The sequence below is a fragment of the Danaus plexippus genome, chromosome 2, assembly GCF_018135715.1.
Source record: "Danaus plexippus chromosome 2, MEX_DaPlex, whole genome shotgun sequence".
In the NCBI taxonomy this organism is placed as follows: domain Eukaryota; kingdom Metazoa; phylum Arthropoda; class Insecta; order Lepidoptera; family Nymphalidae; genus Danaus; species Danaus plexippus.
Window position 1 is genome coordinate 6,997,766 of NC_083537.1, and position 26,551 is coordinate 7,024,316.

General features: G+C 31.8%; 4 protein-coding genes across 7 annotated transcripts in view; 2 read left to right on the forward strand and 2 right to left on the reverse strand.

The window, feature by feature from the left end:
* The first annotated feature begins 3,623 nt into the window (after window positions 1-3,623).
* LOC116779798 (putative defense protein Hdd11-like) lies at window positions 3,624-7,773 on the forward strand. Of its 2 annotated transcripts, XM_061521477.1 has the most exons (6): window positions 3,624-3,786; window positions 4,180-4,275; window positions 4,372-4,541; window positions 4,981-5,148; window positions 7,156-7,256; window positions 7,591-7,773. In XM_061521477.1, the coding sequence occupies exons 1-6, from the start codon at window positions 3,660-3,662 to the stop codon at window positions 7,661-7,663; spliced, it is 735 nt and encodes a 244-aa protein (XP_061377461.1). In that variant the 5' UTR covers window positions 3,624-3,659; the 3' UTR covers window positions 7,664-7,773. The 2 variants fall into 2 exon arrangements, with proteins under 2 accessions (XP_061377461.1, XP_032530142.2); XM_032674251.2 differs by lacking the exon at window positions 4,180-4,275.
* LOC116779797 (MKRN2 opposite strand protein) lies at window positions 7,765-10,663 on the reverse strand. 2 transcript variants are annotated; one of them, XM_032674248.2, is made up of 4 exons: window positions 10,340-10,662; window positions 10,181-10,258; window positions 9,872-10,079; window positions 7,765-9,793 (listed from the first exon to the last, which is right to left on the reverse strand). In XM_032674248.2, exons 1-4 carry the CDS (start codon window positions 10,462-10,464, stop codon window positions 9,560-9,562), a joined length of 645 nt encoding a protein of 214 aa, XP_032530139.1. In that variant the 5' UTR covers window positions 10,465-10,662; the 3' UTR covers window positions 7,765-9,559. The 2 variants fall into 2 exon arrangements, with proteins under 2 accessions (XP_032530139.1, XP_032530140.1); XM_032674249.2 differs by lacking the exon at window positions 10,181-10,258 and having other exon boundaries at window positions 10,340-10,663.
* An 884-nt stretch (window positions 10,664-11,547) lies between these two features.
* Window positions 11,548-24,184, forward strand: LOC116779408 (protein eyes shut). Its single transcript, XM_032673673.2, has 21 exons — window positions 11,548-11,983; window positions 12,078-12,232; window positions 12,726-12,956; window positions 13,036-13,149; window positions 14,540-14,708; window positions 14,999-15,944; window positions 16,010-16,323; window positions 16,415-16,610; window positions 17,308-17,459; window positions 18,179-18,315; window positions 18,388-18,639; window positions 18,793-18,966; window positions 19,385-19,595; window positions 19,893-20,050; window positions 20,141-20,341; window positions 20,419-20,604; window positions 20,676-20,804; window positions 22,162-22,308; window positions 22,670-22,824; window positions 23,026-23,305; window positions 23,383-24,184. Exons 1-21 carry the CDS (start codon window positions 11,850-11,852, stop codon window positions 23,547-23,549), a joined length of 4,608 nt encoding a protein of 1,535 aa, XP_032529564.2. The 5' UTR covers window positions 11,548-11,849; the 3' UTR covers window positions 23,550-24,184.
* LOC116779870 (fibronectin type-III domain-containing protein 3a-like) overlaps window positions 23,948-26,551 on the reverse strand; it is a 33,729-nt gene continuing 31,125 nt past the window's right edge. For both annotated transcript variants that reach the window (XM_061522280.1, XM_061522563.1), the window contains one exon: window positions 23,948-26,513. In XM_061522280.1, coding sequence (XP_061378264.1) covers window positions 26,235-26,513 — 279 coding nt within the window. In that variant the 3' untranslated portion in view covers window positions 23,948-26,234. The remainder of the gene's footprint in view (window positions 26,514-26,551) is intronic.

Below are 26,551 nucleotides of genomic sequence, written 5' to 3' on the forward strand. Positions count from 1 at the left end.
GGGGTTTATAAATAGTTCAGATAAAAGAAATTTTTATATTACATATAGTTTACAATTAACTTTAAACAACATTATTATTTTTACTAGTTCTAATAATCCTCACAATAATAAATAATCTTTATAGTTGTAAGCAAATTTAATACCATATATATAGTAACATATTACAGTTCAATGTAGTAGATAAGAACAGAATATTTAAAGATATTACTAAATACATTTTTACATTAATAAAATATTGTAAGTTAGTAAAATTTAAAGCTATTAATGTTGTATTTTAAACTTGTAGTATTATGAATCTGTAACGGAGACTATAGACTATATATATACATATACCATTATTGGATATATCCAAACGCTAGGAACGGTTTTATCTATTCAACGTTTGTACATGCATACATTGAACAATATAAAAATAGAGAAGGGATGTTCCCTCTGTTATTGGTTTATACTTCTCGAAATATGTACACAGGTTGTTTACAACAGTTAGAGAAAACATTAAATAAATCAATTTTTTATTGAGAATATTTAATCGAAGAGATTGTTTTATGTCCGAAGCAAGATTACAATTTTTAAGTTAACAGTTATCTTTGGTATTACTCGACAAATGTTTTTATAAAAAAGGCCCTAAAAATAGTTTTTTAGAATTTCATAAATCGTGGTCGATTGATTAATCGCAATTATAGATGCTGTTATACTCACTGATTCTTAACTTGCACATTTTAAACTTCTACTTAGAATCTTTATATTTAATTATGTTATTACATTTAACGCTTTTATATTTTGGTTTATAATAAAAAAATTATATTTACACTGAATCAAGTTTACACATTTTTAAATGATAATAAATTATTTCTGTGCGAATATATATGTACGTATGTAGCGCAATCTTTACGGATCTGCTTAAAAGGAACATTTTTGAACCATTTAAATGAAACTAATATATTTCGGATATACTACTAATTTTATTATTTTAAAACTACATAATCCCGACGGTTCACGGTTCATAGGATCTCGTCTGCCAGTGAACACCGTTGCTGAAAAGTAAGGATTATGTAGTTTTAAAATAATAAAATTCGCGTTTTATATCCGAAATATATTAATTTCATTTAAATGAATAAAACTCGCGAAAGTTCTAGACCTGATTATTTATGAACCAATTGACATGACATTTTAGTACTCGAAGCCATCATTTCTTAATCTACTGAACGTTAGGATTTTCAAATGATTTATAAAAAATAATTAAATAAAAAAAAAATAGTAAATTTTTTTAATAATGTATTTAGATATAAGTATTAGTAAGTTTCAGTATGATATCTAAATAAATATATGTAATCGTTAATGAAATATCTTAATTAATTTTATGGAAATTACATATCGAGGACAAAAATTTAAATTACAGAATTTTTTTTCAACGATAAGAAATGAATAACAAGATTTTTAAAACCTAAATATTTGAATATCTTGTTACATTGATGCATATATATATATATTATGCTTTTATTTCAGTATAAAACACATTGCATATTAAAATTATTTATGTATGTCGGGATTGTGAAAAAATCATGGCACATATTATGTTCTATCCCAAGGATTCCCCAACTGACTATCACGAACCGGGCTGCATTTTATGATGCTATTTCTATTTTTATAAATTTCATAATACATTTTGAATACAGTATTCCTTTGTTTATGTGCTTTACAAATTTGTTCTGTATTACTTCATGAGTAGTACTATTCTAGGACCTCACTTAACCACGTAACACTCTGGAACATTCGACAGTAGGTAAAAACGTCGTTCAAATAAGATCACTATTGTTATGTTAAATATTTATTCTTCACATAATTAATTTTACTATACACTAAATATAAAGATTAAAGGTATCACAAAAACAAAAGAAAAACTGATAAGGTGAAATTCTTGCCCGCATAAGAGTGCAAATAGTTACCGAGTTCAATTTTTTTTTATCCTCAAAAGGGAAAAACCCAGTTGGTCTGTGAAGGAATTAGGTACCATAGGATGACTTTGCTAAAGGAAACAAATCCAAGTATGTATGTGTTTTTCGTTTTTTCCATTATTAGAAAACCACCACAAAACTCTGTTTTGATTGTTTTGCTAAAATACCATATTTAATGGAAAATTGCGATCACACCACACCTCTCTAACAACCTGACAGTTTGTATATGACTCGAGAAAAGGAATTTATGCTATTATATATAATTTATATTTATATATAAGCATAGAACTGAAGATTTTAATTTAATGAGTCGCAATAATATAACTTTTTTTTAATTTTTAAATCCAATTTTTAAGGAGAAATCATACAATCACTATACATAAGCGGATAGAGTGAATAAAGTATTTTATATGGTTTGCATATTTTTCAATAATTTCTAAACCAATGCAATCAAATATTTATACAAGTACCTACCCTCATCTCCTATAATTTGAAAAGAATAACGCAAATTCCGAACTCTATTGCCGTTAAATTGAAAAAAAGTAAATGAAATGTCGTAAAATGTTAATTTTTTTTTTAATTATTCGCTTAATTCAGATTTTTTTTTTATATGAGTTTAATGGAAGACACACTTACGTCTTCAAAATAATAATTCATTGTAGCCAATCTATTCTGTTTTCTTTTTGATAGTAATCTCCTTATAAGATAACACAGTGTTAAAATATTCAATAATATATTTTGTTTGTTTGTTATTTTTAATGTTAGTCATAGGTTTGTAGCAAATATACCATCTATTATGCCTAATATGAATGATTCGATTATTTTCCATGAGGTTATTCCCAAGTGTAATTGAGTTGTAAATTGTAAATGTTTAGGTACCTACTTAAATTTGCTTATAACCACACATTTTTTCATGGTCATAAATCTTTGTCAATTACCAAATTTTTATTTTCGTAAACAGAAATAGTTTTAAAATTTTTACATGTTGTTAAATAACTAATTTTATTAATAAATATTAAAGGAAAAAATTCTAACATATACTTAATTAGTCATTTGTTTTTGATTCTTTCAATTTTGTATGAAATATGCATATTATTCGTATGAAATAATTAATAAGGAAAATAGAAATATCTCTCTATTAATAGTGATAAATATAAAATAAAACTAATTAGTATAGAAAAAAATAATTAAATATCATAGAATATTCGACAGACGACCATAATTGTGTATCTGTGAATTAAATAGATGCCATGTAAATGTGTTTTAGCTATTGGTAAAATAAATATATATATATTTCGTTACCTTTTTTAACAGTCTTCTAATTCTGGGCCGTCTATAAACCTATGAAGAGATTTACAAAACAAAAATAATGATTTAAACACTCCCGAATCACTAAAGAGACTGAAAGAGATAGAGGCGAAAACAAATAAATAAAATATTATATTAAAGTAATTTAAAATTTAAAACCTTGACTCTTTTGATCTAATCGAAAAAGAAGAAAAACCTATTAAATAAATTTCTTTAATAGTTGAAAATATCATACTAACAACAAAAATAAATATAGCTATTCTAACACCAAGTGATATGATATTTTTTTTTTCATTAATATTCAGAACTCTAACAGATATTTATTGACAATAAGTATAAATGATTTTCATACGAATGTTGTGTACGGTCTGTTATTACAGAAAATTATTATTTTCTATGACCGCTTGCCCTTCCAAAGCACTAGGAGCTAAGGCGATATATAGCTTTAAATTGCCGAGGTCGCTACGTTCTGATCCACTCACGCATTGCGAGACCTGCGCCGCGGTCCGATTTGAACTTAAAGGTAAAACAAAATCATTTATTTTCTGTTAATTTTATTATTTTTGCTACTTATATATATCGTACTTATCTATATTCGTTTAAAAACATATTATGTGCTCTTTATTACATTTGAAATAAGTAAAAAATAGAATAATTTTTATTTTTTGAAGAAATAACTTATAGTTATTTGGCCTGAATCGTAACAAGTATTTTATTTAAAAAAACATCAAAAGACCTTATTTTACAAGCGCTTGTTTCCACATTTGTATTTATTCAATAATTTCTATTTTTCTATGCATAGTTATCCATTTAGTTGTAGGTCACTATTTCTCGCAAATCATTTTTATGGAGAGGTCATGATCAACAAAAAACTATGAATATAAGATCAGTCATTTATTTATTTTACATATTTAAGCAATCGTCAATTCGTTGATGTTACAACACGACACGACGAACCAGTCTCTTAGAATCTTAGTTTTGATTTTGAAGAAAGGACCGTGGCCTACATTTGGTAAAAAAATAAAACTAACGAATTTAATTTAGTTATGTTTTAATCATAGCCATCGGTCAAGGTTAAAGGGGGATTAAATTATATGTTTTTTCACAGTTTCCAAGATGTTCTTTTCATTTTTCGTAACAATACTGGCCGTTGTCGCATATACGGAGGGCTTTTCCCATGGGGCTCCGGAGAGCGCCTGCCGGGACTTAATGCCAAGACATCAAGATCATAAGCCCCAGACAAGTCCACCACCATACGCCATCACCACCAGCGTTAGGGTAAAAATTTATACAAATAAATTAATAACACAAATGATAATAACGTTCCGAAAGCCTTTCACATTCAGCAGTTAAAACTTTAATGTAAGTTTTAAGAATTTTGAATGACGCAAAGACATTATGTAACCGTTTAAATACGGTTTGGCTAATTTTATAAAGTTATGAACTGTTATATACAGTGATTTATAATTAAACATATTGTTAAACTGTGATGGTCGTTGAAATTATTAAAATAAGTCTTAGCAAGAAAAACATAAATTTATGATAGTTTAAATCGTACCAGAAAAGGGAAAACTTTTTCTCCTTTTTTGAAATAGAAATAAGACATTATTATAATACTTTAAAGTTTAATGGTTTTTAGAAATAAGAACTCATAGAATTTTATAACTTATTTTTGTTCATGAAGTTAATATAATGTTGAAATCCCTTCTTTGCACAGGAACTTAAGGCTGGCGACTCCTTGCGAGTGACTGTCGAAGGGAAAACACCTGCAAACTTGATCCGCGGCATCATGCTGCAAGCGCGCGCTGGCGATGACATCGTTGGACTCTTCAAACTCGACCCCAACGACTCTTTCTCCCAGCTTATGAACTGCGGAGTTTTAGGCGTGAGTAATATTAAAAGACACTTTTACATTTGATATACCGTGACATTTAATATGAACGATACTATATACTAATATGGAAAATACTTTTTTCCATATTTATTCAATGTCATCAAAATTCATTATCCCTTATTTTTATTAAAAATCCGACACATTACACATTCCCAATTTCTAATACCTACATATATTGTATTCCGTAACTATAATAATTTATTTCGTCCATTTTAACATAAGCTAAAATAAAATAAATATATTTCTAGTCTCGTTTCAATATTTTATCTATGGTAAATAATAAATTGTTTAACGGTTTAAGATTTGAAATCTTTTATATCGTATAAGAAAGATGAATTTGTTTTTAGTAAAATTTAAAATTAATAACTATCAAAGTTCAACTAATAATATTGATTCTAATGATGTTATCAAGTCATTGCAGTTGAAGGATCTTGTTTGTTGTGGAACAGTAAAAAAAATATAATAGCATATTAATTAACTATATAAGGATAAATAATTGCTTTACGTAGTTCTTTTGTCATTTGTTTAGCCCTAATATCTGAAGTGACTTATAGAAAAAAAACTACATTCTCATAGTACATTACTTACATAAGTTTAATTAATTTGAAATATATTTATTTCTGTTGTTATTAAAAATAAAGCATATTAATATTCTACATAAATAATTCGTCTTTACCGTTTATATATCTACAGAACCAATTTACATTTAATGCCTCTAGGCTTATATACAAATATAATAATGTTGTATATCTAAATGCATTGTTTAACTTCCACGTGGAAATAGTTTAAACATATTCGTGACCTTTTCCGTCGTAGTCGCATGAAAGGATAAAAATCAAATTCATTTATTGTTAAAGACCTTCGCGTTCTAAAACTTTTTATATAATCAGATTTATAATATAAAATATATTCATTATTTCTAATATTTTATACCATGACACTTCTAAACTGTTTAAAATGGTTTTTGGAAATACGGATTTGCTATAAAATTTAATATAAATATTATTTGTCATAACTGGCATAGCTTAAGTGCATTATTTAGTTTGCAAAATTACCAAAGGCCACAGAACCAATTACGTACAAACATAAATAATCGTTTGTCGTTTGAATTTGTCCGTCACCATTAAAGACATTAATAACTTGGTAGGCAATTTGCTTTGGTAAATATCTTATACTATAACTGTGGATACATTAAGTACATAATATAAACATATCCTTATATTATTAGACTGATACATAATATTTAAGCGTGTTTGTTAAATAAATGAAGAATATATATATTTACTGATGTGAGGCTTACAGATTATATGGTCATTTTGTACGTCATTTTCAGCTAGTCTATTAAATTATATAGATGATTTTTTTTAGCTGATTTGTCTTAATATTATAAACAATAATTTAAAAGAACTCAAATTTAGTACAGAAGCAGGTCCCAACAAAGAATTCAAGTAACAAGTTAATAATTAACTTAGTTTAAATAACTTTTATCAACCATGAAAGGACTTATTGCAAAATAATAATAAAGTGGATAAAGTCCCCATTATTTATTGGCATAAGTTAGAAAGCGACTTCGCGCGTAGGTACATGATATATTATTTTTTTTGTAATTTCGTAATGGCTTTGACAGCGCCACCGGAAGAGATATTTTGTCAATCTGTAGACAAACTAAGTGTACAATAACATATACAAACAAATAAAATATTTAAATTTATCATATAAAATGATTTATAATTAACTGTTTAAGAAATAAGTCATTGCAAAATGAGTCTGTGACATCTAATTATTCATAATAACTGTGGCCAAATTTTGCAATCAAATTAAATATGTTTGTTACTGATAAATAATGTCTCGACCTTACTCACGGCGCATCACGCCTTTTGGAATACTAAAGTTTTTTGAAAATATCATATTATTACTTTAACATGAAATATCATAACTAATTATATTATTATCGTTTTGCTACATACTTTTATATATATATCGAGCGGTATGTTTCAGGACACAATCACGCATAAGAAGCATGATAACAGCCAAGACAAACAAACTCTCACTTACACATGGACTGCTCCAGCCAACTTGAACGATAAAATTGTAGTCGGGTGAGTTGTCTTAAATAATAAAAGTTCATAATAACAACTGAAATGAAAGGAAACGCTACCAACCAACACTGAATATACTTATATACAACACTAACAGAAAATTTTGATTGAAAAGTTTTATACAATTAACTAAATCAAACCAAATCAGATAGTTTTTGATAAAATAAGTATAATAATCGAAGACAACCCATATGCACAGTGTAAGCACAAATCTGAAATACTATTTCTCCTATTAATTTTCACACAGTGGTCAGGTATTTAATTCATTGCAGCCAATTATGGTTTCATAACTTGAATATGCAATATTTTTTCACTCAACTTTTTTTTTTTACAGAGCAACAATTGCACTCAACAAATCTACCTTCTGGGTTGATGTTAAATCTGCTCCTGTTAAAATAATGCCATGAATTAATAAATTTCATCATAATGCCGGCCTGCAGATGCCTTATTACTTATAGTATTATTAATTTTTTTACATAGACTATAATGTTTATAAAATAAACAGTACTTAATAAAATTTGTTCTTTATTTCGAAACATAGAAAATAAAAAAAGTACCGAAAAGTTGTAACAATTTTTTTTATTCTAATTGTAGCACCTAGAAAAATTGTCTTAGAGATTAGAGATCATTACAAAAAATTCGTATAAATAGGAACTAGCACTCATATTTATAGTCTAGTGTTAAGGCAGCACTCGATGATTGTGCAAATAAAAGAGAGCTTTCCTATGAATATGAGTGCAAATTTCAGTAGTAAATCAAATGCATGAGACAGTGTAATTTAAATCATCACCTTATTTAAGCCTAATTGAAGATTCAAGTACATCTACCTCCGAGACAAAGCAATTCCAACAAAGTGATACCACCTAATTAATCTTAACTGTATAAATCTTAAGTCTCATTTATGGCAGTACATTTGACATTGTATGTGGTACAATAAACTAGAGTTTTGCATATTAAGATTCAATAACTTAATGTCTAGCGGCATCTTAAATATATAAGCGAATATAATTTAAAATAATATGTCTTCGCAAATAAATATAATTTCATATTATATTGCAATGCATTCAATGGGAAGAATTTGGTCAATATAAATTATTATAATAAAGCTTTAGTAGAATCCATATATAAAAATATTTATGAAAAAATTCCCTTTTCTAAAGAATTATAGTTTAAATTAATAATATTGATTTGAGATCACACTATACTATGTAATGTGATGACAGATAATGCAATGTGTTTCAAAGTGCAACCTAAAATAATACCTATATCAATATTAATATGGTTCAAATATGACAAAGCTTATATTTTATAAAAGCCTAAAATAAGACTATTTTAGATATCACCTATGAACACTTCTCTTGAATATCTTACATAAATTTACATATTTTAATATAATAGAAAACTCCTGGCTAAATATTGATTTACCCTCAATTGTATTAATATGATTATTGAACAGTAAGTCACATTTATAATGTCACAGGTATTTCGTTTTTTTTTTTTTTTGTAGATTAAATGGGGCAAAACCAAGTTAGCTTTCAGTTTTCATTTCATAAAACATATTCAGTATATAAACTTATCAAATTTACAGTCATTCACTACAATAATAAAAAATGGAAGATTATTATGGAGTGTCTACACAGAAATATTAAGTTAGAAATCTAGTTTAAAAAATTGGCTTCCAGATACAATTCCTTAGTGAAAAAATTTTTTCGAGTGTATCAGATAAATGGACGAGCAATTTGTATAATAGTATGATATGTAACATTTTAAATGTTAGTGATATTTAGCATGTAAATTATCTTTTGTCAGACGTCTCTTATACTTGGCATTGTTGTTCAACATCGGGTTATACTAAACACACATTAGAGCCAACACTTTCACATTACGTGAATCAGAAAGAGCAATCACAAGACTAAATGTAAATTTCATCATGAAAATAAATATATGTATGTCTATTTTGAAATAAAAAATCTTTGTCAACACCTTGGCAATGGCTGCAGTTAATAAAAAGACAGCCTTCTTTGGCATTCACACATTAAATAATATAATAACTTCTAACCTTGTTTATACTTCATAATTTGAAATCAGACAAGACAGTTGAAAGTCTTAATTCTGATAGCAGTTGAAACATTACTCAATGAGATATTTGATTTCACAACAAATAAATAAGAATACACAAATGAAGGATGTAAAATCTATCATTTGGTGACAATTAAATGCGTTAAAATTTTGTCTTATATGAATAATCACAGTTAATACTGAACTCATAGCAATTAATGAGAAAATAACATGTTTAGAATATATCATTGTTTCTGAACAAAATAACTTTGTCTCTTGAGCTGTCTGTAAAGAGATATGTATTTTCCGGCAGCCGATGTTCTAGGCACTACATATTGTTTGCAGAACTGTTTAGGATCTTGTGCTCTTTCGGACAGTTCTCCACAGTCAAGTGCCCTTAGAAACGCCAGAACAAATGTGAAACAATTATGTCTCTCTTCGTGATACCTTTCCGCTTCCCATAAAGGACTTAAGCTAACCTGAAATTCCAACATTTACATAATAATATATTTTATAAGCGTTCTCAAATTGTTGTGGCCATATATAACTAAGATCACCTTTAAGAGAACACTATCCCAAATTTCATTCCACACTTCATCAAACTGTTCTAATAGAAGGCATTGGTCCCAATCTAAGGAGCGCTCGCATTCATTCCACTTTTTAGACTCCAGGTCAATGCCACTTACCCCCTCCTGACTGAACTCTATTACACATCCTTGAGAGTTAGTCACTCCTATATGTAGGTCCTTAGAGTTATAGTAGTCACTGAAAACAATGGCAACTTTAAGTCCTTATCTATAAGGGATGTGAGTCACATACTAACATAAACTATATTTTAGGGAACTTCAACTTTAGCTAACACTAACTTGAGAAAATCTCCTTGCGTAGGTTTCATTACTATGCCTCTTGGATGTTGGGAGGCTTTCACGAACGGGTAAGGTACTCTAAAACAAATTAGGCCGCTTAGCAACAAACTCTCTCCTCTGTAGTGTGGTGTATACACATTTAATTGTTGAAACACTTACCTAAATGGTAATAGATTGTAGTCGTATCTATCTAATTTTTGTTGGCAAACAGGGCATTTCTCGGGTATAATAGTACAAAAAACTTTGTGATCACAATGGTGGAAACAAAGAATACCCGGATCCATATTTTGCAAGGATTAATTCAAAATAATAAATAGAAGAAACAAATCACACACTTGCAAAATACTCACAAACTAGTGTTAATAATTTTAAGCCAAATGAAACTAAAAAATAAGCAGTAATAAACGACTGACTAAGCAAAATTCTAATTCGAAACTACACCTATTGTTCTACCTTGAAGCCCTCTCCACATCTAGTCTTTGCAGTCTGTTCAATTATAAAGTATTTTATATTGTTTTGGTAAAATACAATTGATAGGATATAATTAAATAAAAAAATATATCATTATTTTAAAAATAAATACTTCTTGAATTTAAGTGTTATTATAATGTAATCCTGTAAATAATCATATATTGGCCTTTATTTTTTAATATTTAATTTTAAAACGGTGTAGCGACACATATGTTTTGAACGTTCCTTGTCTTTCAGTATAAATTGACAGTTCTGAACAGATGACACAACGTTTATTGGTTGTAACCAAAACAACTTTGTCGCTATTGGTGGATAATAATATGAAGAAAAAAGGCGGTAAAATTTAAAAAGTATATCGAAACTTGCATACTATTTGTAATTTAAAAATATTATAATAATGAACTCTAGAATATACCTCCTCTTCTTAGTATTTTAGAATGTTTATTTTATTTAAATATTTGATGTATTATTATTTAATTATATTATAAGTAAAAAAAAAAATACAAAAATATAAACTAAATGCATGGCACTCGCTTGAAAATGAATGGTTCAAAATAATTATTTCATATTTTTTAAACGAAAAAACTAGACAAGATGAAGATTAAAACAGCTTAAGCATTCATTTATTATTTAATCTCTCATTATTTATCCATTTAAACAAATTTATATACATTTGAACCCTCTTCATTCTCAAATTTATTGCTTTGGTGGCCACTTTTTTTTAATTTATATTAGAGTGACGTTATTCATTGTTATAAGGTATTCTGAAATATAAAATCATTGATGCTAATCTCTTAAGAATTTTATCAATAAAAGGGTATTGCACTGTTGACCCCGTGTATTGTTTATTGTTGCCACGGTAACATGGGTTGGAATAACCACACCTAGCTAGAAGACGCAGTTGTATAATGTAATCATGTTAAACGTATTGCAATATTGTGTTTGTTTAAATAAAAATGATCGGACAAAGTATATATAAAAATAAATAAATAAAACTTTAGGTAGTCCGTATAAAAAAGTAGTGGTTCTTAATGAAGATTATATTATTTTAGAAAGAATTAAAAGTTGTGTACTGCTCAGTTTGTACTACAACACTTATCTTTGAATAAGAGAATATTGTTTTAATATAACAACGTATCAACAATTCTCGAGGTACCATAGCCATGCATCCATAGAAACTGTAAGTAACACAAATAAAATGCTTAAACTACTTAACAGAGGACATTTGAAGAGTACGTGGTGGTTACTAATTGTAATACCTATCGCATCCGCCGGCTTTGCCTGCCTTAATAATCCTTGCGTACATGGGATATGTATTGATGATATTAATAGGTAAGTAATTATTTTATATAAAATTGAAAATTTTAATAGAAAAATATCTATAACCTAACAGGTGTCTATCAATACTAATGTCATAATATTATAGTTTTAGCACATATTTATGTTATTGCATTGATGGATATACGGGTGTTCAATGCCAAACAAATTGGGACGAATGCTGGTCAAACCCTTGCCAAAACGGTGGCACTTGCATAGATGGTGTGGCATCTTACAACTGTTCTTGCCCGGATGGCTTCATTGGTAATATAATTAATGAAGTACAGACAATTTAATTACTAAATTCTGTTCATAACATGTTTATATCAGATATTATTAAATTTTTTTATAAAACAAAGCAATTAAGACTAAAATATGAGTATTGAGCGTGTTGAATTGATGTCTCCTCGGTTAATAAAATTAATAGTGCGTTTATTAACATGACATGTCAACGACTTTCAGACGAAGTGTGCTATTGAACCGTAATGTTGTCATTATGTCCTTTTTGTAATAGCCTTTTGGCTCACCTTGGTTTGTAGAGGTTTTTGCGAAATTTACCCAAATACATATGTATATATATATACACATATGTATAGCAGTCTTGCGTACTCTTGCGTAGTCTTGCGTATATATATATATATATATATATATATATATATGAAAATTGCGTAGTATATATGTATATATATATATATATACTACCCAATTTTCATTTATAAAATATTCTATATATACCAGTACTTATATTTCTTCTAAGGCGATAATTGTGAGACAAATTACAACGAATGCGATTCAAACCCCTGTTACAACAATGGCACATGCATTGACATGACTAACGAGTACGTATGTCACTGCATCCCCGGCTTCTCTGGAGATCACTGTGAGTTAGATGTAGCAGTGTGCAACTCGACGGGGGAGGTCAGGTGTCACAATGGAGGCGAGTGCATTGAGGGTCCCGGGTTCAAATTTTATTGCAAATGTTCCGCAGGTGAGCACCTTTTTATCAACTGAATAAATTTGTCATTTAATATGGAGTTGTTTGAAATAAATAATTTTTTTTCCCTCAGGATGGACTGGACACAAATGTGAAGACCAGATCGATGAATGCGAGTCGAATCCATGCAGGAATGGTGGCATATGCATCGACGCTCATGCTGATTACATGTGCGCGTGCACATACGGTACATATAATTTATTAGTTCTTTCCTTTTTAAGAGTTATAATATTTGTATGTTTACCTTTATCCTATTTTTTAGTCGACTGTAATAACAACACCCTTATTGAGTAATATTATGGTTAAAGAGAAATTAATATAACAAACAGTTTCATTTTGAACTAAACTCATGTTAGAGATCTGCTGCGATAGAAATTAATAAAATTTTAATTTCCACTTCTAAAATCAAACCTAGTACTAAAAAATATTAAAAAGTTATCTTCCATCTCTCGTTTATAATCTATTACAGGGGCGTGCAGATTGGGGGTAGGCTACGCAAAATATGTTTGAAATAAAAATACCAATTTTCATCATAATTCCCTCCTCTAAACCGCTGATAATGTTCACATATATACCTAGTTACAGCAGTCCGATCAGAACAAACATCTATATATTTTATAAATGTCTCAAATATCTCTGAGCCACAAAAGTATCTTAAAACAATTACAAGCTGGTCACCACCGCTTTATGAAAATTATTATCGGAATACCCAGTGGAGATCCAAACATTATTATTATTATTATTTGAAAACAACAAACAAAATAACTTATTTGTGTGTAAACAACCTGTTAGCTAATTATAACTATCATAATACTTTTTATTAAACCGCATTACATTACATTAATTTTTTTTTTGTTAAATTTAAACTGGTCACACATCTCCCCTTTGTAATTATTTTAATTCTATCATCAAACGACAACATTGAAAATGTACTCGTAATAAATTTCGTGGAACGCACATCAAGAGTACAGAGATCAGAGCTGTAATTATCCATAATTCGTTAATAGGTTCACTAACTAATTAAAATTTATTCACTTGCGCTTAGAAAGACGATAATAACAAAAGGGCGAAAAAATATTTAAACAGTATATCAACAAATTAAATAGTCCCTTTTCATTTGAAAGTTTCTATGACTTACGAGTAGTGTTAAGGAAGCAGTGCCTCTCGAACACTAACACATGCATATTTTTGCACACACACAAGCAAATATTTCCTGCATACAACAAGAGATTTGTAGATCGTCCTTGAGACTATTTGTATGGAATATATGCACTAGCTGTTACCAGCGGCGGATTGAAAATGTTATTTTTTACGTTGATAAATGGCGCTTTTAACAATTTTACCAAATCGTGAATCAAATGACATTTTAAATATCGTTAAACATTGGTATTCCCTAATGTGTGAATAAAAATATGTAAGAATTAAACAATGTAGTTTTAGTTGTTGTGTGGGATGGTTAAACAGTGCTTATTTGCATCTATGGTGTGCACGCCACTGATATATTATCAAAAACAATATATTAGGTAAACTGAATAATTAGAAGAGGATAATAATTTCTAAGAGCTACTTTCTTGTAGGTTTCACTGGTAAAAGCTGCGAGGTAGCGATAGAGTTCTGCTCTCAGGACTCCTGCAGCGAGAAGGCGCTGTGTGTTCTGGAAGACGGGTTGCGAGTCTGTTACTGTGTGCCCGACTATCATGGGGAACGATGTGAACTACAGTACGACGAGTGCGCACTAGGACCAAGGTTTTAACTATAATTAGTCCTTAATAAGATATAACTACATAATACAAATCGTATTTTGTAGTAGTACAGCTGCTGAATTACCTACGACCTTCAAAATGATGTAAAGTTCTGTATCAGAAATGCGAAATAATCTGTCTAACTTAGCTTTGCAAATATAAATTCTTATTTGATAGTGTACATTTAAGTTTAACTATATGTTTAAGAATATCAATTTGTAATTTTTTACATTGATCTACAATTACTTAGGAGTTCCTTGTTTAATGTAATGTGAATTCTTAAAATTTTCATAGATGCCTGAACGGCGGGACGTGTATAGATGGCGTTGACAATTTCACATGCTCATGTCCACCAAGACTTACAGGACTTCTTTGCGAGTGTCTTATTTTGGATGACGGAAATTATGATTGTGAATATATTCGTCCAACTCTTCTACCAGACCATAGTACAGCCACTCCTTCCTTTACTGAAACCATAATAATAGACACAAGTACCATGGAATCGAAGTATAATTCAAGCACTACCACCACTAGCCTCAGTACTATCGATAGCGGCACCAGTATTGATGTCATTACTACGGACATGGCAATTTATACGAAACTAGATAATGTAACGGACATACCAATAACCGCTTCCAGTACAGACACAATAGTAACAGAAAATCTAACAACAAGCACAGAAATATCTGATATGACAACTGATTCATTGACTTCAACATCAATTTCAACATCTCGATCAACAACGAAAGAAGATTCGGTTACTGAAATAGTTACGATTCTGATAGAAACGAAAGGTACTATAGGAGCTGATGATTCTAAGACAGAAATAACAACAGAATGTAGTGGATCGTGTCCGAAAGGAAATTTTTCCACTAGTGATTTACCACCAACCACTATAACTTCAATAGAAACAACTGAAGGAATCACTACTTCCACAGAAATTACTAAACAAACAGCAACGGACACAACAGTTCAGACAACTGTTGATCTTAAAGAAACAACAAAGCAAATGACGTCAGATACCACAGAATATACTCATCAAGCACAAGACATGACAACAGAAAGAATGTTCACCGACAGTCCTGTTGAAACAACAGAACTTGCAACCGAATTAACCCATCCAATGACCGAAATCGAAACAAGTACAGGTTATAATCAAATTTCAACAGCACACTCAGATTGTACCGACGTCATCTGTAACAATCACGGCAGTTGTATAAACACTCTTCATGGCGTCAGAGTAAGTATAGTAACATTTCAATAAATTCTACCTAATTCTATAGCTTATTTGGTACTTTTTTGCAGTGTCACTGTTTGTTCAATTACGAAGGAAGATTTTGTGAGAGTAAAATTATTGTTAACTCGGCCGCCTTTGATGGCACTTCTTATATAGCGCATCATATAAAAAATTCTACCAGCATATCTATAGCGTTCAAAGCCAAAACTCTAATCCTTGACGGGCAAGTTATGTACGTGGATATAGCTAAGGGCGCTTACATGAAATTGTATATGAATTCTGGCTTGTTGAGATTCGAATTCTCCTGTGGCTATCAGACAATGCTGCTAAGCGAACTTAAAACTCACCTTAACAAAGGATATGTTATGAAAATTGAAACAAGGTAATGTCGCGAATCTGCTGAAAAAATGGTTATAAATATAAAGATAAATGAATGGAATATTTTCAAAAGGTTTTCGTTTAAATTTTTACAGATTAGATATATTCTTACCGGAAAATCATTGCAACGGAACCCTGAGACTTAATGACACTGTGGCTATGAGCGGCGGCCAGTTTGCAAATATTAGCTCTCCCGAGTATAATTCGATTCTCTATTTCGGGAACATACCTAATGCTATTAGAAATAACTCTAATGAGAAGTCTTTTATTGGATGTGTCAAGGACTTAATTGTAAGTTAAATATTTTTTATTTATACTCGTGAATTTTTATCTCTACAATATATTTGTCCGATCATAACATTGTTTACATAATATTATATATAGTACATAGGTATATATAGCACATACTACATAGTTGGTTTTCTTTGGAATAAAATGTCACGTTTTTTTATAGACTCATATTCCCTAAACGAAATACATTTATATTAGATGTAAATAAAACAGACGATATGTTTATACACATCAATAAATATATTAAAAATAAAATAGTTTTTTATACAATAGGCTTATTGTGGATTTAAAAGTACTGCAATCACTTCAATTCTGTGTTCAGTTCAATCTACAAACAATAATTCAATCTTAAAGCGTTTTAGATAATACTGAGCGTGACTCTCTGTAATTTATCGATTTTTATTTAAGTGTAATGTAAATATTATGTAATATGTAGATATTTTTACTATAATATGTAATATTTTATATGCTAACTTAGAGGCGTATCGTTAAGAATAAGAAAAACTTCATACTGTTTGTGAGTAGTTTGACTATGCAGAACCAGTGGTAATTGTTCTGAATATCTCTTGTTTCAAATGTTACTGTTATGAGTCGACAGAATCGAATATTGATATTGATTTATGAATTATTTTCTAATAGAATAAGTTGAAAACTCATCCTTATGAGAAATAAAATACGGTCGGTTTTTGTTTGTCAGATAAACGACGAGAGACGTGAAATATTTAGCGACGCTTACGAAGCGTCTGAGGTGAGGGAATGCTCTTCCTTGTCCTGCTTGTCGTCGCCGTGTGTGAACGGTGGTACTTGCAATGATGACGACGATACATACTCCTGTGCTTGTGCCAATGGGTACGTACATCAAACTGGCGACGGGACGCATTCTGACTCTATGAGAGTTAATCTTAGTCCGTGGTGACATCGTTACACAACATACGGAGCGTTAAAAGTTTTTCATTCATAAATCTTCGCACTAGATAGTATTAATGGTCATTAAATGGAAAACGGGCAACGCTTGTAGTGTGACGATGCAAACTTATATTAAGGATACGGTTAGTAGGATAAACTTTAACGGGATAAAGGTATATTTATATAGTTAGATATTTGATATTTTAGTTTATTGGTCAGCTGATTTGTAACAAAATTAATAAACAGTGTTCAGCATCGATCAAGCCCTGTTTCACATTTGAGAGTAAAGATAGATATTTGATTGTTTTTTAACTCATATTTGGGTTAATGTTAATATGATGTAGCGTAGTTGATTCTAGATAAAACTTAATAGTATATTCCTTGGTTTACTTGTAACATTCGGGTTCAAACTGAGACCTGAATAGTATATTTATATTTTTTATAAGAAAAATATTTAACAGCTAAACTTTTTCGATTAATAAGAAGTACCAATAAAAAGAGGACTCTATATAACCTGGTTTAAATAATCTGATGAAGACATCACCAAATTTTAATTGGTTAAATAACAATAAAATAAAAAAAGGTTGAGTTTAGCCAAATTTCAAATTAATTTATTAATTCTGCGTCTTCTAGTCCTATGAAAGTTGGTCTAATGCTTTCAGTTGGACCGGCGCCACTTGCAACGACTCCGTCTGCGACCACAACCCTTGTCAGTCCGGTGGAAGTTGTGTCCATCACCCCGGGAGCGGATTCCTGTGCCTCTGTCCATATGGCAGGCACGGCATATTCTGTGAATATAGTACGTTTAATGGAATTGCCATTGATGTAAACGAATGAATAATCAATAAACAAATGCTATTTTATATTCCAGACGTGGAAATAACACGTCCGTCTTTATCGCCTATATCCCCTGGAAGGTCTTCCTACGTCTTGTATCCGATGTCACAGTCCGCAGCGAATTCTGATCGTTTTGAAATGCGTTTGCGTTTTCAAACGTCCGACATGGATCAGATAGCGTTGCTCGCGTTCGTTGGACAAAGAGGAAGACACGATGCCAGGAGTCAACATTTAGCTTTGACCTTTGTGAAGGGTTACGTTATGCTGACGTGGAATATGGGCGCTGGTGAGATTTCTCTATAGTCATAAACAAAAATGATTAGCAGCATTACCATTGTATCCAGCTGTTCCACTTTAAAGTTGGTTTTTGTGTGTTATTAATGTGTTTTTTAAGTTTCTATATACATATTGTTAGTTCTATAAACGCATTTTCGTTGAGGACCCCGACGTATTTTCACGTCCCGTCCTCTGGGTCCACGGCGCGGGGGACACACGGTGCGGATCTGGAGACGAGGAAGAACAGCCGGCCTCGTGGTCGACGGGCGATACAATGTATCAGGGAACGCACCCGCCCACACCAACAACATGACTTTACTACCATACATCTATATTGGTGAGATGAAACATTCACAGATGGAACTAAGAATATCCGAACCAACGGATATCGAATATGTTACATCTGGTGAATGTTAGGAATCAAACATTTGGACATTTTTTATATTCAGGATTTATCAGATAAACAATCATAGATACAACACGATAATGGATAGGAAAATAATATATTTTTGAGATTTTTTTTTGTCTGTACTTTATAAAAAATTTGCCCAAAATATACAACGAAATGCAATCAATCAGACAGCTCATTAACCTCACAGCGAAACGCCGCTCGATAGAGGCGGGGGGAGGGGAGAGAGGGTGTCTGTCGGAGGGTTCAATGCTCTCGGTCCAATCAACTGCATGGAGCTTATTGATTTATCTGACATAATCGAATTTCATAAAAGCTAATGGGTTTCCAATGTGATATCAACCAGGCGGTCACCCATCCGATGACTTCCGCGACCTGCCCCATGACCTGCCCCTGCACAGCGGGTGGTCGGGGTGCGTGTTGGAGGTCACGGGTCAGTCAGGGGGAGGACGGGGGGTCGGCGGCCGGGGCGTGGGCCAGTGCGGGGTCACTCAGTGCACCGCCAAGTCCTGTAACGCACCCCGCGGCGTCTGTATACACTCCCCCGCCACTTACGGGTATGTCCGTTGATGTGAAGCAGATTTCGGTTCATATGTTTTATTAAGCCGCTTTTGCTATAACGTTATCTGAACTCTCTCATTAACCTTAAACTCTTTAGAAGATATTTATGTAAATATATTAAGAATGCATAAATCTTTATTGTTTCGATTAAACTATTACATCAGTTAATCTGTAAAAAAACTTAGAAACATAGCCAAAAAAAAATCACTTTATTAAAAGTAATATTTAATTATTACTATAAAACATATGAATGTGAAATAGATGTTCATCTAATAATAATAGTTGTGCTATAGATGCATCTGTAACGAAGGCTGGTTCGGTGCGACCTGCGCCAGTCCTCACAGTCCGTGCGATCGATCGCACTCTCGCTGCCAAGGTGCCTGTGTCATTACACTCACTGACGCACACTGTGACTGCCCTTACGGCAAGTCTGGACCTAACTGCGATCAAGGTTTGACACACACACACACACACACACACATAGACTGACACACCAAAATAATACATTAAATAAATGTAATCTATCTATTCCATGTTCCAGAATTAATACCAATCGATGTTCTATTCACCGGCGCGAGATCCTATCTGAAGCTGAAAGCTAGATCTATTTCTAGTGTGAGCTTAGCTCTGGAAGCGGAAATTAAACCTCAAAAGGAGAGGGGATTGATTGTATTCGTCGAAACGCCGCATTTCTATACGTCGCTTTCGCTTCAGGGTGGTTTGTTGGAGTATAGATGGACGGGTATAGACAATGTTCTACAATCTACAGTATCTATATCTATGGGTTTGGTTACATTTTGTAGTGTGCTGTTATCGTAGATAATTTGTCCGGTCTGACGTCACTGGTCCGCTCGGGGGTGGTGGTGTCGGTGTCACAATGGCACGGCGTGAGGGCGGGTCGCTATGGCAACCGGCTGTATGTGTGGGTAGACGGCGCCCTCAGTACGGAACCCATGCTGGCGCACGCCTACCCGCATACAGCCAGCGAAGCATCCATCGTTATAGGCACGGATCACAATCAATCTATTTAATACATTATTAATGTTTTCTATGTTAAACATTATTGTATTGTACAGGTGGTATGAGAGATCTGTCTCGGTTACCGTTCGATGTTATGTCCGGCCCTCCTGAATCCTACAGCGGCTGCTTTAGGAACTTCCATCTAAATAATATATTGTTACCTCTCGAACAACAAAATATAGAAGGTAATTAGATTAAAATTTTATGTTGCAAAATATACAACGAAAAATTCATCGACACGATCGATCCTGCAACCTCCGGTATGTCGCGTTTCAGTTTAATTTAAATATTACATAAATAATCCTTTAACGTTAAAACGTTAAGATTATATAAAATCATTAATTACCATATTTATCAATTTTTAACATTCTTCTTCAAACAAACAAAAATTTAAATTGTCGTTTGCATTCTGAAACTAGCTCCAATCAATGAAGTATTGTAGCAAAATAATAAGGCGGAGCCCTCCCAGTTAAGAGCTTTTTAAATAATAATAGACAAATAAGTAAATATGCACTATTATTACGACATGTTTGTCTAACATCTCAATGTTTGATTATTTGTGCGATGTATTCTGACACTTTAGGGTATTGAACTGTTTTTGCAAACAATGAAATATCTACTTATTTTTACTGACAACATTTTGATTGGATGTCATATGATTATGTCACGACATTAACAACAAAAACATGGATACCTATTGTTAAAATCGAAATAATTTATTTTTATTGTAGTTTTTTCAAACCTTTTATGTGTCATTTTTTTATTTCAATTTATTTACAATTTTACATATTAGCATGCATTTATCTATTTCAAAAAGTGACCATTAACGTTCTTAGATTTTGATGTCGTTTTACACTTCTTGGACAACTGAATATACTTTTAAAATTTTATGCTCACATCATATAAAAATAAATGAAATGGGGGCTATATTTTATTATTTTTGAAAACTATGTATAACGCAATATTTATTCCAAAGATTTAAACTTCATACAAACTTATTTTAGTAAGATTTTTAACCATGAAGTCGAAATACTTTGCATATATACGTTTTGTTTTGTCATAAAAATGTCTTTATTTACTAATTCACTCATAGCAAACTATTATTTTAACGTTGGGTAAACATTATAATAACTACAAAATACTATGAAGTGTGAAAATTAAAATTTAAAAAATAGATACTGGCAATTTATGCAGGAGGTACCATTAAAATTGTTATGAAACGAATTTAATTTAAAACGTTCAAATAATGACGTAGAAATGCTTGGTAAATAAGTAACTCGCCTCACTATTGTTACTCCAGTGGTGGAATCTATGAGTAAACTTCATAACATTTAACATTGGCAATTTAAACTTTATTATAGTTATTCAGCGGTAAGAATTTTACTGACAAAAACAGAGGATAAAGTATGTTCATTACGTTAGTCTTAAATCGTAGTTTATACGATTTTCAACCTGCGTAAATGAAGACATAAAATATTAAGGAAATCGCTGAAACTTATTTAAATTTTCGGAATTATTTGTATATCATCAACGTCATTTTAGAGGGTCAAAACGTGCTAGCGTGCGAAGGGTCTAGTTGCGGCGCTCGTTGTAGACGAGCGGCATGTTCCCGCGACACGTGTGCGGGGAGGTGTCGGCGCGGACGCTGCGTGTGTCCGGCGGGACGGGCGGGTGTTACTTGCAGGGAACGTTAGTACAACAACAGCATGCGTTAAGAAAAACACATACACATACTAACTCCACTCTTGACATACACGCCTCAAACACTCGCTACCCTTAAACGTTATATTCTTTTATTTTATGCTATGACATTATATTCGCCATGTAGCATCCGGTTCCAAATTTAAATATATGTCAGATTATTGTTAGTAAGTTTATAAACTGACTGATATAAATAAATAAACTTACCTACCTGGAACTGATTGACTCATAGGTATACAAGGAAGATATATTTTTAATCGCTATCATTATAAACTATGTCGTTTCATAAAAGAAAGTTGAAAAAAAGTAAAAAAAAATTACTAAATAAATAATTAATGATTTATAACAGATATAAACATAACGATACCTCAATTCGGAGGGGACGCCATGTTGACACTCAGTCGGAGCGATCGTCGAGAACAATTGATTGAAGCGTCACCCGCTCGAATAAAACTCAACTTCAACACCGCGGACCCGAACGGGCTCATAGTTTGGATCAATACGGTATTATACAACAAATTTAATTATAGCATTTAATTTTCACTTATTATTATTGCACGATTTAGAAACAATAAACTTCAATTTAACGGTTTCCATTTTTAAATAATGTTTAAATTATTAATATATATTTCAAATTATATTGCATATGATACAGATATTAAATAAAATAAACAGTGTATCACTACAATATAGCTTCATTGACAGGGTATAGACTACTTCGGCGTTGGTCTCGAGAACGGATATATTAAACTTAGTTGGTCTGTACATTGTAACAATTCAAGTGGTCAAACTACGAGAGACTATTTTCCGTTACCACCAAAACTAACTCCGACTCTGGTCAGTGCGGGCTTCTTGGCGGACGGAGAGTGGCATTCGATTGCATTGACCCTAAGACATAACATCTCTTTGTCTATCGACGAAAAGTTATTCGTTGATCAAGAATGCATTCAAATTGAAGACGATGATGACACTGAGTTATTTATAGGTGAATTTTAAGTTCGGAAATCGATTGTTTGTTGTACCTACTATAGATGAAATTTTTTTTATGACTATTTTTTGCAGGCGGCGTATCTGAGGAAGATGTTATCGCCAAACAATTTTATCCCCAAAATTTCAAGGGTTGCATCGACAAAATATCAACGAAAAACGATTTTTATTTGACCAACTATTCTGAAATGCACAGCGAGAATTTAAAATCATGTCTATTGTTCCCAATAGTTGGGAAGTAATAATTACTTGTTATTTTTTGTCTCTGCACGTTTGGATGAAAAAAATAATATATAGATTCATGTTGACCGAAATAAAAAAATTGCATTTGAGATAATTTTGTTGTATTTTGATGAGTAACGTCTGTGTGTTGCAATAATCGTGTTCTAGTTAAGTATGTATGTGGGTAGTTTTAAGTGAAAACAATACTCAACAGTACAAAACTCTTCTAGTCTAACTTAGTGGTATTGACTTGATATGTTAACTTTTTTATATTTTGTAATGGCAACTCTTTACAATAAAATAGATTGACTTAAAACTTTAGAATATTGTTTGAGACAAAAAAAAATAAAATAGTCGAGTGCATTGTTGTCACATGTTAGATCTGTGGTTTATTGAAAGAGAAATTAAACATAATTCGTACACAAAATATAATTTTATTGATATATCCATGTTTAATAAATTGTATACATAACATCATCAAATATTATATTATAAACATATACATTTCGTTATAAGTTACTAGTTCAAACAAATACAATATGAGATGCTATCTCCATTAATATGTATTAATTAAAAAAAAAAATGTGTTTAGTGTCAACACAGTGTTATCGGCATACAGTTTAGTGCCAGCCCCTTGGAGCTTATGAACACTGCGTCTATTTACATTCCCACATTAAAGCGACATGTACATCAATTCATAGCGTTCATTAGGCCTATTTACAAAGTGGAATACATAGTTGGAATGCAAGTCTGTAGTACAATTGTTTCGATTGGTTCACCATACGACATAGGAACATCGATTCCTTCAATTAACATCGAGCTATCGTTTATATAGAATATAATTATATATCTAAAAAAAACCACTAAATATTATATTAAGAGATAAAATAAATAAATTGACAAATTGCACAATATTATTATAAAATTTTTCGAAAATTAACCATTCATTTAGTATATCATAGAGTAAGCTGTGCTTACAGTGATAAATATTCACATTGGCACAAATTAATACATCAGCCATAATGCCGGGAGACGGTAAACAAAAACTAGGAATGTTTCAGACAACTTCTATATATTATATATTCATAGAAAGGAAGAGGACAAGATGATCACAGAATATTATTACTAATTACGACATTTAAGCTTAAATTCGTGCTACGTAAGACATATGTCAATGTCAACACATGAATTACATCGACGGTTCGAGCTGGCAACATTGAATGCGTTAGGGCCTATGTAATAATAACATTCAATTAAATTACAATTATATATGACATCATTTCACAACATTTATAGTGAATAATGACACTTAGACATCAATATAATCCCATATGCACTTTACTATAATTCGTATGTAATACAATGAAAAAAGATACTTCTATTATCTATAGGAAATTAATTTATGTATAAAATATAATTAGAAAGTTATCAGTTAAAAATTTCCCTAATATATTGATTAATTAAAATAACAAACACCGATTTGGGATGTTACTATATATTTTTTTTTATTTTTATTTTTGGAACACGGTTCCTTATCGATACATGGGGTGGTAACAATCTCAATAAATTTATAATCTCTTAATTTATAAACAATTCATTACATATTACGTTATGTCATCAATTAAAAGTCATGTTCTATTATAATAAAAACGAATTAAATCACTACATTTAATAAAACCGGAAGGTACACCATACATCAAATGACAGCACTAGGAGTATACAAAATGGCGTCGTCTGAGGGCGACATCTGGCATCCCTCTACGTATAGGTTCATGATGATATCTTACAAAATTGTCAAAACAGCTTTAAAAATCAATCATAGACAGCGTTTAATAAAATCATTAAATTTTAAAATCAGTCTCATTCGCATAAGGAAGTGATCACAGCACACACACTGGAAACTCGTTGCAGAGCGAGGGGCCATGTCCCTCTCAACTGAATATTAATATTAGAGCACCTTGATTGCTAACTTGCTATACTTAAATATGACAAAAAACATGCAACAGAACGTTTAATTTATATTTTAAAATAGATTTACAAAATGCATAAAAGCATACGAAAATAAGAATCGCTAGAATGTATAGGAAGTACACTTGGTATGGTTAAGGTGATGTAGTTCACTGATCATTAAATCACATTATATTCATTAATTCAATTAAAGAAATGAAAGTCAACAGAACAGACTAGAAGATCTCAGAAGATTTACATTACACGTTTATTCACAAGTTTGTAACACTTCCTAAAACACATTTTCCTCTCAGAATGGCAGCTATCATTATATTAAATGTTTAAAAAATATATTAAATAAAATAATCGAAAATTAAATAGGCCGCAAGGTAGCCGTCCGTTACGTTACAAGAACGATGAGAAACATTATCAATATAGACACCGGTTATAGAATGCCGTCCGTCATCACATAACGGCGGCTGGCGATCGTTTCCGAATCATATTATCTACTATATACATATAAATATATTACGTACCTCACATCCTATGTGGATCACAACGAAAGCAGAGGGTATACAAAACGGTCATACTGACAGACGGGAATCCGGGTCGCGGACGCGATCCCCGGAAGACGATAAGCTCGGTAGAATACGGCCTCGGACACGGGAGAGACAGGTTCGACGCACGACTACAGGAAACAGGGTCGAGGCGCACTACAGGCGGGACAGCGCGCGAGGGCGGGCCGCCGCCAGCGCGCGTCACGGGCGAGGCTCCACCAGGCTCTGAAGGAAGACAGCCACCAAGACCGCCACCAGCAAGAAGCCGGCCGCCATCATCAGCGCCGCGTGACTCGCGGACAGCGGCCGGGACGGACGAACACGACGCGGCCGACCCGACACCGGCGGTGGCACCACCACCTTAGAGCACGGCGACCACGAGCTGGACAGCCCGCCGCGGGTCGCGCACACCCGCACCTGGTACTCCACGCCGTACTCCAACTCCTCCATTTGGAACTGCGACGCGTCGCCTGTGTAAACCTTTAATAGAATAACATACTAATTAGGTATTGTCCTAA

Coding starts and splice junctions, on each gene's coding strand:
- LOC116779798 (XM_061521477.1), top strand. CDS start 3,660: ATGACCGCTTGCCCTTCCAAAGCACTAGGAGCTAAGGCGATATATAGC. Junction 4,276..4,371: donor AGGACCGTGGCCTACATTTG/GTAAAAAAATAA, acceptor GTTTTTTCACAG/TTTCCAAGATGTTCTTTTCA. Junction 7,257..7,590: donor AACGATAAAATTGTAGTCGG/GTGAGTTGTCTT, acceptor TTTTTTTTACAG/AGCAACAATTGCACTCAACA.
- LOC116779797 (XM_032674248.2), bottom strand. CDS start 10,464: ATGGATCCGGGTATTCTTTGTTTCCACCATTGTGATCACAAAGTTTTT. Junction 10,259..10,339: donor TACAATCTATTACCATTTAG/GTAAGTGTTTCA, acceptor AATTTGTTTTAG/AGTACCTTACCCGTTCGTGA. Junction 10,080..10,180: donor ACGCAAGGAGATTTTCTCAA/GTTAGTGTTAGC, acceptor CATTGTTTTCAG/TGACTACTATAACTCTAAGG.
- LOC116779408 (XM_032673673.2), top strand. CDS start 11,850: ATGCTTAAACTACTTAACAGAGGACATTTGAAGAGTACGTGGTGGTTA. Junction 11,984..12,077: donor TGTATTGATGATATTAATAG/GTAAGTAATTAT, acceptor ATAATATTATAG/TTTTAGCACATATTTATGTT. Junction 13,150..14,539: donor CATGTGCGCGTGCACATACG/GTACATATAATT, acceptor ACTTTCTTGTAG/GTTTCACTGGTAAAAGCTGC.